The sequence below is a fragment of the Podarcis vaucheri genome (genome assembly GCF_965113315.1).
Source record: "Podarcis vaucheri genome assembly, chromosome: 6".
NCBI classification, from domain to species: domain Eukaryota; kingdom Metazoa; phylum Chordata; class Lepidosauria; order Squamata; family Lacertidae; genus Podarcis; species Podarcis vaucheri.
In genome coordinates, this window is record NC_138764.1 from 17,484,233 (window position 1) to 17,497,803 (window position 13,571).

The 13,571-nt window shown below is 46.5% G+C and overlaps 1 protein-coding gene across 1 annotated transcript in view; it reads right to left on the bottom strand.

The window, feature by feature from the left end:
• The window catches only part of CACNA1E (calcium voltage-gated channel subunit alpha1 E), a gene marked incomplete at its 5' end in the record, with an annotated part of 230,218 nt that overhangs the window by 28,944 nt on the left and 187,703 nt on the right, over window positions 1–13,571 (bottom strand). The window contains 4 exons of the mRNA XM_082227021.1: window positions 14–114; window positions 1,164–1,271; window positions 5,484–5,589; window positions 9,971–10,067. Coding sequence (XP_082083147.1) covers window positions 14–114; window positions 1,164–1,271; window positions 5,484–5,589; window positions 9,971–10,067 — 412 coding nt within the window. The remainder of the gene's footprint in view (window positions 1–13; window positions 115–1,163; window positions 1,272–5,483; window positions 5,590–9,970; window positions 10,068–13,571) is intronic.

The following is a 13,571-nucleotide window of genomic DNA, read 5'->3' on the forward strand; positions in this document are numbered from 1 at the left end:
AGTGGACCTGTACCTGTTCTTCCAGTTGCTGCCTTTGTTTTTTAGCTTTACTCTGCTTATAATAGTCCATTATCATCATGGCTGCATAGATTTTTCCAACTGTCAGGTCCGTAGCTGGAAGTAAAAGGCAGAGTTCTACGTTAACAGAAATGATGCTCTTCAGGTGCAATAGCAGTTGTGCAGAAAGTTAAATCAGGGGCATGCCTGTCATTGCATGGTTGTGAAGCAACCGCACAAGTTCATTACACAAAGGAACGCTCTTCGCTCTGTGAATCTTGAGGTGCCATTGGCTATCTGTTTGAGGCACCTCCTGAAAAATGTGCCTTTCTGTTCTAATTTTTGTTTTGCTAAAAATGAATTTAAAAGTGTGCAGAATACTCCTCTTGCAGGTGTGTGTGTGTGTGCAGGGGTGAACGAAGGCGTCGTGACACCTGGGGTGGGGCACTGCTACGTAGGGCGTACGCATGCGCCGTACGTAGCGACGCCACACATGCGCTGTACATAGCGTTTTGCCAGTGCTGCCACTCCAGCACCGTACGGACGGTGCTGGGATCCTCCACATGCGGCTACGGCAGCGCGATGGCTGCTCATGCCGCCGCAAGCCGCCGCGGGGTGCCTTCTTGTCACCCCCCCAGACATGGCACACCGCCCCCTGCCCCCCCCCCCGTTGTGATGCCACTGTGTGTATGTCTGAATTGCTCCAAAGGTTGGTTACTTGGAGGTGAGACTTAGCAGGAAAACACTTCAGAATTTTAGTCTCATGTTTATGCCTGGGACCTAAAGATGGAGGATAGATGGTCACATTGCTTTTTTTCTAAAAAGAAAATGTTTAGGGGTACTCTTGTTTTCCTACTCATATTGAAATACTGCCCCTCAATGAGTCCAAACTTATATCCACAACATGTTTAGGGGTATGTGTACCCCTGCGTACCCCCAGAAAAAAGCACTCGATGGTCATATAAAATATCTGCAAAGTAAATGGCCAGGAATAGGGAGGTAAATGTGATCGTTTATCTCCCTTTCCTTTTTCACTCTTTGGCAATCAAGCATATCTATCTATGCATCCATCCATCCTTGCAACCATCCTACTTCTTCCAGTCTTTGCCATCCTAGCCCTGTCACCATAGGGACTTGGCAGCCGCAACGCCTAAACAATAACTCACTTTTAGGCATAGGCACCAACAGGTCTAGCATCTTCTGTGAAAGGTGAGGCCAGATGGTCAAAATCTCTTTCTGGAGCTCAGAGTCCAGCTGTTGCCAGTCTGCACCGCCTAGGAGAAAGCAGGTCAAAATGAAACTGAACAAACAGCTCGGAGAATTGTTAGGCAATGGCACACATTATCGATCAGATCTGCACCCCACTCTTTCCCAAAGAAACTCAGGTGGCTGTGCAGTACCTTCTATCACATGTGGTGGACCTGCCCCAAGGTGAAAGACTTCTGGGAAAAGATTTATAATGAATTGAAAAAAATGTTGAAATATACATTTATACAGAAACCAGAGGCCTTTCTTCTTGGAATAACAGGTTTGGAATTGCCCAAGAAAGATGTTAAATTATTTTTGTATGCCACAACTGCAGCAAGAATTTTGTTAGCTAAAAACTGGAAAATGCAAGAAGTACCAACAGTGGAAGATTGGCAGATGAAGATGATGGATTTTTCAGAGCTAGCTGACCTGACTGGAAGAGTCTGTGACCAGAAGGAGGAGGAGTACCAGGAAGAATGGACAAAATTTAATGATTATTTAGTTAAATATGTTAAGTTAATCTAATTGGAAAAAGCTTGCAATTACCAGATAGGCTTAGGATTTAAATATGTAATATGTGATAAATTAATATGTCTAATGCTGAATTGGAAAGAAAGAGAGATGTTAAGTGATTAAGTTAATTTTAAAAGAATACTGATTTGGAAAACCATTAAAATGATATGCATTTAAATTCAACTAGGGGGATACTAGGAAGTCATTTAACTATGTTAATAAGATTAGTTTTAAAAAGGTTATGATTTATGTTTGTTTGTTTATGTGTTTATAATTTTGTGAAAATCAATAAATTTTTGGAATAATAAAAAAAACCTCAGGTGGATGTGCAGTGGGTGGAGGGGTGTGTTTCATATTTTTTATCCTGACAACAACAGTGAAATATGTGAGGCTGAGAGCACGTGACTTGCCCAAAGGCCACACAGTCAACCTCATGACTGTACAAGGATTCAAACACCAGAATACCTGGCCCAAATGTAGACCTCTGGTCCACTATACCACAGTGCCTCAGCAGGAAGAAATACAGAACTACCGAGAAGGGAAGAGTTCAGTACAGAACTGAACGCAAACATCAACAGAGGCCCATCAATGCACAGGGGCAACCATATACAGTATATTTAATCTAGAGCTTCTGCTGTCAACACTGGGCCTTGGAGGCACTCAGAAGCAGCATGGCTGATTTCGGGTACCTCCAAAGCTCAGAGTGTCAAAGACAAGACTCCTCCCCTCTCTTGATGAAGAGGAGGATGGAGAGCCAGCCCAAGACATGTTGGCTCTTGAGGTACAACTGCAAACGTCCCACTCCGCAAGATAAGGTACCCAGTGTTGGCCAAGTTATTTTGGCACGAGAAGCAGAGAATCTTAGAAGCACCTCTCCCTGGAACAACAAATTAAATAGCTAAAAAATGTATTATCCTTTAATGACACCCAAAATCAGATGTCTCATTTGGCCCACAGATTCTAACTAGATACCAAGGTCAGCCAAAATGAATGGACTCCTGGCATCCAGGTTTGACACAGTTACCATTTTCCCTCCCATTGTGAGACTGTGGGCACAAGGACATGGTAACTGATTGAATTCCTGCTCCATGATTGTAGTCATGGGATTGTTGTCTATCATATGACGGTATATGTTTTGACTCCACAGAGTGGGATGTTTGTGTTACTGTGTTCCGTGAAGTGGGACTATTGTCCTTTGTTCTTTCTCTTGGCTGTCTGATGCTAGAGAGAGAGGGAGCCATGTTGCAGTGCTCAGTGTGTGTTTATATGTAAATAAAGTAGATTAGCCAAAATGCTGAGTTGCTGAGGTCTGTTATGCAAGCTGCAAAGACTCTGTGGATCCCTAAATGTGCCGATGTCTGTTGGCATCAGTCGTTGTGATGTTTGGGCTGAAGAAAGCTTTTGAAGCTTCCAAACGATCGACCAGGAGGGAGAAAACATGCCAGTCGGGCATGTGTCTCTGCCAGGGTCCTACTTGAGTGTAGGACGAGCTCCTGACAGTCAGTGGCGTAGCGTGGGTTGTCAGCACCCGGGGCAAGGCAAGTAATTTGCGCCCCCTAACCCGTGGATTTGCGCCCCCTAACCCTAACCCCCAGATGTTGTGCCCGGTGCGGCCGGCCCCCCCTGCACCCCCCACGCTACGCCACTGCTGACAGTAACTTGTCTTCATTTAGAAACGGTCTGGCAAGTTTAGCTCTGCAGAGGTCAAGTCCCGGCATCCCTGCCAAAACTAATTTCCACCTCCCAACCTGCAGGGCAGAAATGCCCCCCCCCTCCAGATTAGATCCTTTCACATACAGGAAAGCTTCAGAAAGCTACAACAGGTATCAAAACCAATAGTTCTTTCAGAGTTGCAAGTAAAATTCAAATGGTTGGGAATTAAGACACATTGGTGTCAATAATGCAGGGAATCCACTCCCCCCCCCCTACATAAGTCCTACATACAACTTTCAAAATTATCTTATTATATACACTGCCGGTCCCTCGTTTAAGATACCAGGCCTACTGCAACCCACACAAGCCTTCTGTTAATCCCAAAAAGCTGATCCTGGTGGCTCCATTCAGATTCTGATCCTAAAGCCATCCCACACAGACCTGCTGTCACCAGCCTACTGCTTTCAGTGTCAGTAGTTTTTAGGTCAGATTAAGAATGGAAAAGTTGTGAAGCCCTGGGAGAAGCTAAGCAAAAGCTTTGCGGATATCCCTAAACAACATGGGAAGACACATGCCCCACTATTTCAGCGCTTGTAGGAAGTGACAAGCCAATAGGCATCCATCACATCTATAAGAGAAAAAGGGCCAGTGTGTTCCTACTTTATGCTGAATATCTGGAGAACTGATTTATTGGTGCTTGTCTCAGGGCTGGGGGAAAAGTTAGGTATGTCACAGGGGCAGGGAATGTACTTTGCCGCTCTTAAAATGTCGTGCTTGGGTGTTGTCAGGGAACTGACATTGGAGCGAGAGGCGAAGGGGAGGCTCCCAGATGATGCTGGCGAAGGACCCAGCAGCAGGGGGAGAAACAGCTCAGTAGAGGCGGAAGCCAATCAGCGCAACACCAGGGATAAAGGGGGGCAGACGGGGGAATTGGAGAGAGGGCTCCAGGACTCTTCACTGGACATCAGTGAGGAGAGCCCAGGTCTTCTGCTACCCACGCCTTCCCTGCGCAGAAGACTCCCGCACAGTGAGAGGAGGAGGAGACTGGGTGTCAAACAACTTTTATGTTGGAAGAGGTTCAAGAAACGCCCACTGATGGATTCTGCCAGTGACTGAGGCAGCCACCATGAGAAGGGGCTGTGCAGTCAGAAAGGTTTAACAAGGCAAATTAACCGAGAAAGGCACCAGTTTATGCACGAGTAACTCATACCCATTACAGGTGTGTACATACCACATATTTAAAGCACATAAATAATTCTGGGGACTGTGGTTTGTAAAAGAAAGTGGTGTGGGACTAGGAAGAGGGGTGCGGTAGGGGCGGTTCGCCCCAGGTGCCACCGCTGAGGGGAGTGACAAACTGGAAAAAAATAAGTATTTTAAAAATAAACTTATTGAAGCTCCTCTCTGAGAGGTGGGCGGGGCTTCCTGGGTCCCGGATGCCACCATCCTTGCCTTGGGGCCTTTGCCCCATCCCAAACCCAGCTGGCCAATCAGCTGGAGGCACAGCAAAGGCAAGGCAAAGGCTGATGCTGTTGAGGCCGACTTCCTTAGCCCCCAACCAGCAGCAGATGGTTTTTTGGGGCTGCTGAGGCGGCCTGTGGAGACCGAGGTGGCCGCCAATAGTGGCTGGGTTCCGGGGCACACGTGGACGACCTTCTGGGCTGCCAAGCCAAAGCTGCTTATGCTCACAATGTACAGTAAATAAACCAGAAAATTACACTTGCGACTCTATCTTATTTTTCCTTCTTTTAATAATTTGAATGGGGGACGGGGGACGGGACAAGAAATTTTCCACACCGGGTACCACCTGACCTTGCTACGCCACTGGTTAAGGATGCTCAGAACTGTAGGCAAACTACCCTTCCCATTATTCTTTGAGGGAGGCCATGTACTTTAAAGGTACAGCTTGTACACAGCCTTTATATTCACCCAACCATTTCTGAAGCGTGAGGGATATGGAGTAGACGGCCGAAACAGTTTCTTTTCTGCAGGATTCTCAGGCGTTTGATGACTGGCAAGATTCCCAACCACTGGCCCCTTTGGCTGTTCCATCTCAGCCCCCACTGCTTTACCTTTAGCAATCTTAATGTCCAAAGCTGTTCGAATGAGGGCCATCAAGGTGGAGGAGAAATGGACGGTGTTGTCCTCGGCTACCGGCATATTCATCAGGACCAGCCTCTGCACAAGAGAGTGGGGGTGGGGAAGCGGGGGTGGGGGTGGGGGGAAGCAGGCAGAAAACAATATCGAAAAACGTATCAGGGAGACACGAGAAAAGGGGGCTTAGAATGCGTCAAGTAGGATAGCCAAAAAGGAGGGCAAGGATCGGCCCCTCCATCCCCCCCCAAGCTGGTATCACGCCCCCCCCCCACCCAGTGTGCCTGCTTGCTGTCCTTTGCCATTTTTATTCATCTTGTCAAGCCTACATGTCGTTTTACTGACTTGGAGCAAGAAATAGGACTTTGCAAAGGAGAGACAGCCCCAGGGGATCTGTATCTCCATCTTTTTCAGAGCCATTTTGTCTCTTGCCCCCTCCCCCGATTTTGTTGAATCTTGCATCCCAGGACACAAACTCAGGCCTCTCTGTGATAAACTTGCTACCCAGCTACATCCTGGCGCCCCCTTTTTGAGTTTGCGTTTAATTTATTTCAGAAGAAAGATTATGCTTGCAGCACATGATTGCCCATGCAATGGCTTGAACTCATCTCCAGTCTGAAGCGGGAGGAAAGAGAGAGAGAGAGCGGGTGCAAATGAAGAAAAACTGATGACCAAGGCAGGAGTGGGTAAGTCATGCTCCTTTTACCCCCACGTGGGGAGAGTGAAATGGCCAAATCCACTTCCCAGAGTGTACAGACTGCTTTGTATATCGTTCTGTGCTCCCCCTGCCACACCTATTCACCCAACCTCGTTCTGGTCCTTTCGGAGCCACCATCGACCCAAAACCATTCGGTGAAATTCAGGCTCAAAAGTAGTAAACATGCTTCCATTTGTGCAATATGTTTCCCCCCCCTTGTGTGCTTCTAGCAACAGGTGAGTGTGAGTGCAAGTAAGCACTGCCATGAACAGAAACTACCATATTTTTTGCTCTATAAGACTCACCTTTTCCCTCCTAAAAAGTAAGGGGAAATGTGTGTGCGTCTTAAGGAGTGAATGCAGGCTGCGCAGCTATCCCAGAAGCCAGAACAGCAAGAGGGATTGCTGCTTTCACTGCGCAGCGATCCCTCTTGCTGTTCTGGCTTCTGAGATTCAGAATATATTTTTTTCGTGTTTTCCTCCTCCAAAAACTAGGTGTGTCTTGTGGTCTGGTGCGTCTTATAGAGTGAAAAATACGGGAATCCCGGATAATGCCACAGACAGGCAAATCTGAGCGACTAAAGGATATATTTTCAGCAGTCCTCTCTTGTACAATCTGAACTCAAACATGTTTAAGTCCTGAAGCTTTGGCTACAACCCTGTCACAGAATGCACACAGGATGCCAGAATTTCCAGAATGGTGCATTATCTCACCGGATCATGGCCTCCAAGAACCTGGTCTGCAAATTCCTTCTGTTACTAACAAGGATTGAAGGAATGCTCCTTAATGCAGTCAACCACAGCACTCCGAACATCACATCACCCTTTCTGGCTCAGCTTCAGAGGAGGGTGTTTCTGGCCATCTAGGCTGCATGAGTGAACCATGCAATTGTTAAGTCATGAGCTCCACTGAAGACATTTCAGCTTGCTCCTTCTATAGCCTTCAGCCTTCCTTCCTTGTCTTTCCATTAGTCAACACAGATTCAGCTGCACGTTTTTAGAGTGATTGCCTATAATCTTTACCAAAAAAATCCTTCCAGTAGCACCTTAAAGACCAACTAAGTTAGTTCTTGGTATGAGCTTTCGTGTGCATGCACACTTCTTCAGATACGAAGCAGTACATGCACATGAAAGCTCATACCAAGAACTAACTTAGTTGGTCTTTAAGGTGCTACTGGAAGGATTTTTTTATTTTGACTATGGCAGACCAACACGGCTACCTATCTGTAACTATAATCTTTACAGTTAGTTTTCCATATGGCCCAACACAAGGGAACTAAATATATTCCATTCAGGACTGTAAAGGACGGTATATTTTATTGAGCTAGCTGGTTATCATAGAAGGGGAGAGTTGGAAGGGTCATGTTCTGGAAGGTTTCAGTTTTCAACTCTTATCAGGCAGATAGTTGCTGCCTTGCCAGACATCTTTGGGAGAGGAAGAGGTTAAGGAGTGAACCCTGCAGAAATCTGGAGCGGAGTCCCTAAGACATTTGGATGACGTCTTGTGCGCCTCCTTCTGGCAACTCCTGCAGACAAGCTAGTGCCAAATGTATTGCTCTGCTTTACTTTCGACCAGATCAGTGAGGCCGAGAGGGGGGTCTTGTCTTCTGGACAGCCCAGGACGTCCATACACACTGTCCAGGCTTGTACCCTAGAGAGGTCACTTCAGTGCTGCTAATGCAGCAGCAGCAGCAGCAGCAGCAGCAGCAGCAGAATAATAATAATAATAATAATAATAATAATAATAATAATAATAATAATAATAATACCCTGGCCATCTGGCTGGGTTTCCCCAGCCACTCTGGCCAGCTTCCAACAAAATATTAAAATATAATAGACCTTCAGATATTAAAAGCTTCCCTAAACAGGGCTGCCTTCAGATGTCTTCTAAAAGTCTGGTAGTTGTTTTTTCCTTTGACATCTGGTGGGAGGGTGTTCCACAGGGCGGGCGGCACCACCGAGAAGGCCCTCTGCCTGGTTCCATGTAACCTCACTTCTCACAGTGAGGGAACCGCCAGAAGGCCCTCAGCACTGGACCTCAGTGTCCAGGTTGAACGATGGGGGTGGAGACGCTCCTTCAGGTATACTGAGCTGTTTAGGGCTTTAAAGGTCAGCCCCAGCACTTTGAATTGTGCTTGGAAACGTACTGGGAAACGCGATGGGAGGCAGCAGTGACAAGTTACAGACGCTGTGATTCTCTTGCGGTTTGACTTCACCCCTGGAGGCGCACTCCATTGTCACTCGAGACAGATGGATGCCAACAGCTATGCAATGCTGCTCACCAGAGGTGGGGAATCTGTGTCTCTCCAGATGTTGTGGGACTACAGTTCCTATCATCCCTGTTCATTGGTCAAGCTAGCTGGGGCTGACGGGAACCAATCTGGAAGGCTGCAGGTTCTCACCTTCTTGCTATTAAGTCCCAATGAGCTTGACAGGGCTTATTCCCATGCAAGCATGCTGGGGACCACAGCCCTAAATTGCTTAATGAACATTGCATAATCAGAACTTCTTCTAATATGACGAACCATCTTGCTGCAAGCTGACTTATTTTCAGAGAGTTAACATAAATGCCTCATAAATGTGCTGAAAAACACATCCACCCATCAGATGCCAGAAGGTGTTCTAAGTAGGTGCAGATGAAACAGTTGAGCAGGGTCTTTACTTGCTTGGAGGAGTTCTGCTCATGTACACCTGTATGCATATAGAACGCCTTCTGACATCTGTTAAACACAGAGCTGTGGAGGGAGTGAGGCAGAAGTGGGCCTGCCTAGACCTCGTGGCGCTGTGAGCTCTTCCACACGGTCTTTCAACACACAGAAGGATTTGTGTGAACCTTTTATGGAGTAGGCCCCCTGGCACATTGACCCAGTAACATTCACTCTGTATGACAGTGGGTTTCTACAATCTCAGATCCCAAGGTGCTTTGAACCGGAGGGGGCAGATGGAACTGGGATCCTCTGCATACAAAACATTTGCTCTATCAGTAATCCAAAGCCTCTCATACTTTATTGCAAATCTCTCTGTCCTTCGGAACCGATAGCATAATAACTGCACGTATTAGCTAAAAATTACCGTATTTTTCCATCTATAAGACACCCCCTATTTTGGGGGACTCAGATTTAAGAAAATGGGGGAGATGTAGCTGTGTATAAGACGCCCCCTAATTTTCGATATTATTTTTAAGGGGGAAAACCTAGTCTTATACACGGAAAAATACGGTATTTGCAAGAGCTTAATTCCAGAGATTCCTCCTCCATTACATTAAAGCCAGCATAGGCAAACTCGGCCCTCCAGATGTTTTGGGACTACAACTCCCATCATCCCTGACTGCTGCTCCTGCTAGCTAGGGATGATGGGAGTTGTAGTCCCAAAACATCTGGAGGGCCGAGTTTGCCTATGCCTGCATTACTGTAGCTACATTTTTATCTCCGGGAGTTATATTAAAGATGACCACTGTGTGTTTCCTGCGCTGAAAAGGGATCACCTTAGCTTTCAGGCTCACTTTAGTTACACTGACATTACATACATTCCTCTCCTATAACAGCCATGCTTCCATTGCAGAGTATCGCACCTTGTGTGGCAGGTAGGTATTTCGTAGTGTGCAAGCAGACCAGTACTTAATGGTTTGTGAGCATTCGGTAGCCATAAAAAAAAATAGTCCTTCCTTTGCCCCCCATACGGTCAGCCACCCGCACTCCCATCCCATGCTAATGCGCCCCCCATTTCTCACTGACCAGCAGCCCATAAAGGAAAGAAGGGTTTGTTCTACCTTATAAGCAACTTTGGAGGGACATCTCTTCCCGAGGCCTAGTGGTGGGGACATGAGAGTCAGCATTTCATACATCTCAGTGTAATGGATGCGGCCACTGGTCATGGAGGGGAAAGAGGACAACGGGAAGGGGAGGAAGATGCAGAGGAACGAAAGGAAGAAAAACAAGGCATTCCCAGAGACCCCAAAAATGCCCCCAAACAAAACAGAACACAGGGAACAGAAGAGAGAAAAGAACAGACAAAACAGGAAAAGAACAGGAAACCCATTAATCAATGCAAATCATACATGACAGCTTGTGCTGACGTGGATTTATATCACCCCTCACACAGACCCAAGAAGGGCACCGGCGTGTTTTGCCAGCCTTCCCATACACATTGGTTGGCATCGGTGTCTTACAGCCGGTTTTCCCTTGCAGGTGTCGTGCCATCGCCCCACCACGTTCCCAGGGCTGTGTGCAAGTGGTATATAAATCAAGATACACAACACTCCAACAAAGGGTTATTCAGGATATGGTGGTGCAGACGCCAGAGAATGAGCAGGACCTAAGCTGTTGGCAGTGCCTGCGTTCTTCCCCACCAAGTCCTGCCCTGAGATTCACGTTGTGGCATAACCCGTGGCTGAAGTGGCATGTACCGCCCGCCTCTGGCAGTGCCTATGCAACCGGAAAGCATCACCTTGCATAGGAGGGTAGTGAACCAAGCTCAAAGGAATGTGTTTCTTTTGCTTCCATCCAGCCCTGGGGATGGAGAACTTTCCCACCATGCGCTGGTGCAAAGGCATGCTAAGTGGCTAAGAAAAGAAAAGCAGGAAGAAAATTCTACATGCCATGCTCTTCCCGCCCCCTGGTTCTTTCTCACATGCGGCTTCAAGTTTCACCTGGTTGGAGTTTAAAGAGTCTCGGCAGAGGCAGCTGTTTTGGCCTTCTGAGGTTCAGGGTTCATTTGTGCTCCCCACATTCTAAAGTAGCCATAAAGGACACCCCCTGGCTATCTGAAGAAGTGTGCGTGCACACAAAAGCTTATACCAAGAAGAAGAAGAGTTTGGATTTGATATCCCGCTTTATCACTACCCTAAGGAGTCTCCAAGCGGCTAACAATCTCCTTTCCCTTCCTCCCCCACAACAAACACTCTGTGAGGTGAGTGAAGCTGAGAGACTTCAGAGAAGTGTGACTGGCCCAAGGTCACCCAGCAGCTGCATGTGGAGGAGCAGAGACGCGAACCTGGTTCACCAGATTACGAGTCCACCGCTCTTAACCACTACACCACACTGGCTCTCAAGTTTGCTCCAAGAACAAACTTAGTTGGTCTCTAAGGTGCTACTGGACAATTTTTGATTTTTTCATATATTTTGACTGTGCCAGACCAACAAGGCTACCTACTTGAATCTACTCCCTGGCTAGTACTCCCTATTTTGTAACTTTCTCATTGCAGTTTCTCACCAGCCTATGCATAAGAGCTTCATGGAGAACAGCTACGTGGACTGAGAATCGAGTAGAAAAGGCACAACTACTGACTTGGGGGCTTTGTTTGGAATCTTTAAGCTCCTCCTCACCTTCCTGGGGAAAAGTGTCACGTGCCCTGGGCTAGTTGTTGTTCAACATCTCTATAAACGACTTGGATGAAGGAATTGAGAAGATGCTCAACAAATTTGCGGATGACACCACAAATGGGAGGTGCATCTAATACCACAGAAGACAGAATCAGGAAACGATATGTACTCAACAGATTGAAGGACTGAGCCCAACCTAACAATAGGGACAAATGTAAGGTTCTGCACTTAGACAGGAAAAAACAGATGCACAAATATAGGATGGGGACATCTGGCTTACTAGTAGTACATGTGTAAAGGATCTAGGGGTCTTGGTGGACCACAAGCTTAACATGAGGCAACAGTGTGATGCAGCAGCAAAAACCCCCTAATGCTATTCTAGCTTGTATCAACAGAAGTCTAGTGTCCAGATCAAGAGAAATAATAGTACCATGCTATTCTGCCTTGGTCAGAGCACACCTGGAGTATGGTGTTCAGTTCTGGGCACCATAATTTAAGAAGAATATTGTGCAGAGGAAGGCAACCAAGATGATCAAAGGTCTAGAAACCAAGCCTTATGCAGAATGGTTGAGGCAGTTGGGTATGGTTTCCCCCCCCCCCAGGAGACTGAGAGAAGATGTGATAGCCATCTTCAAATATCTAAATGGCTGTCACATGGAAGAGGGAACATGATTGGTTTTTTCCTGCTCTGGAGAGTAGGACCTGAACCAATGGCTTCAAGTTACAAGAAAGGAGATTCTGACTAAGCATCAGGAAGAACTTTCTGACTGTAAAAGCTGTTTGGCAGTACAACAGACTTCCTTGGAAGGTGGTATACTCTCCTTCCATGGATGTTTTAAAGCAGAGGTTGGATGGCCATCTGTCATGGATGCTTCAGTTGATATTCTTGCATTGCAGGGGGTTGAACTGATGACTCTCAGGGTCCCTTGAAACTCTACAATGCTGTGGTTCTGTGGTTCTAAGTATGGGGATCAGTGGAGAAGAAGAATAAAGACCACTTCTCCATATTCTCATCATGGATGCTCTTACTAGCTTGCAGATGAGACAGACAGACAGATAGAGAAAGAAAGAATAATACAGGAGAAAACTATCCCAAGGTGCTTAGAAAGGGCTTCTCAAAGTGGAAAGCTAGACATTTCTCCTTCGTTCCCAGAAAGAGACACTGGGAACTTCTGCTACTGGGAACTTGCCTCCTACTTCCTAAGTCAGGTCTTTGAACTTGCTCCAAAGGCCTTCCTTTTATCTTTGAACTAAACAAATATGAGCACATTAAGAGATACATCTACATTAACTGTATTATTTGTAGAGGTCATTCGTTGTTGGTTAGTCATTTAGTCATGTCCGACTCTTCGTGACCCCATGGACCAGAGCACGCCAGGCACGCCTGTCTTCCACTGCCTCCCGCTACTCATGTTCGTAGCTTCGAGAACACTGTCCAACCATCTCATCTTCTGTCATCCCCTTCTCCTTGTGCCCTCCATCTTTCCCAACATCAGGGTCTTTTCCAGGGAGTCTTCTCTTCTCATGAGGTGGCCAAAGTATTGGAGCCTCAGCTTTAGGATCTGTCCTTCCAATGAGCACTCAGGGCTGATTTCCTTCAGAATGAATAGGTTTGATCTTCTTGCAGTCCATGGGACTCTCAAGTCTCTTAATTTCTCGCTTTCTTGTTTTTTGTTTGTCTTGTACTTGATCATTTGCATGCTGTTCTCTCAGTTTCTTCATAATGTCCACCTTCCCCCATTTTAAACATGGGCCCTTTATTTAACATGTCTAGGCTGTTCTTCTGGTGGCTTGTGCATCATGAAAACAGTTTTTACGGGAACTTCTACATTCGAGGGGGGCTTCGCTTGTTGATGTTTTTATCCAAGGACAGGCCTTGAAATGCTCTCCCTCCCTAAAAACTGCGAGTTTCAAAGTAAGACAGATACTTTCGAATCTGATTTACTTCTCCCTCCCCCAGATATTAGGTCTGTAGCCCTGAGCGAAACATTTCAAACTGGGAATTATATATAATTTTGTGGTGAGCAATGAACTAAATCATAGCTCTGA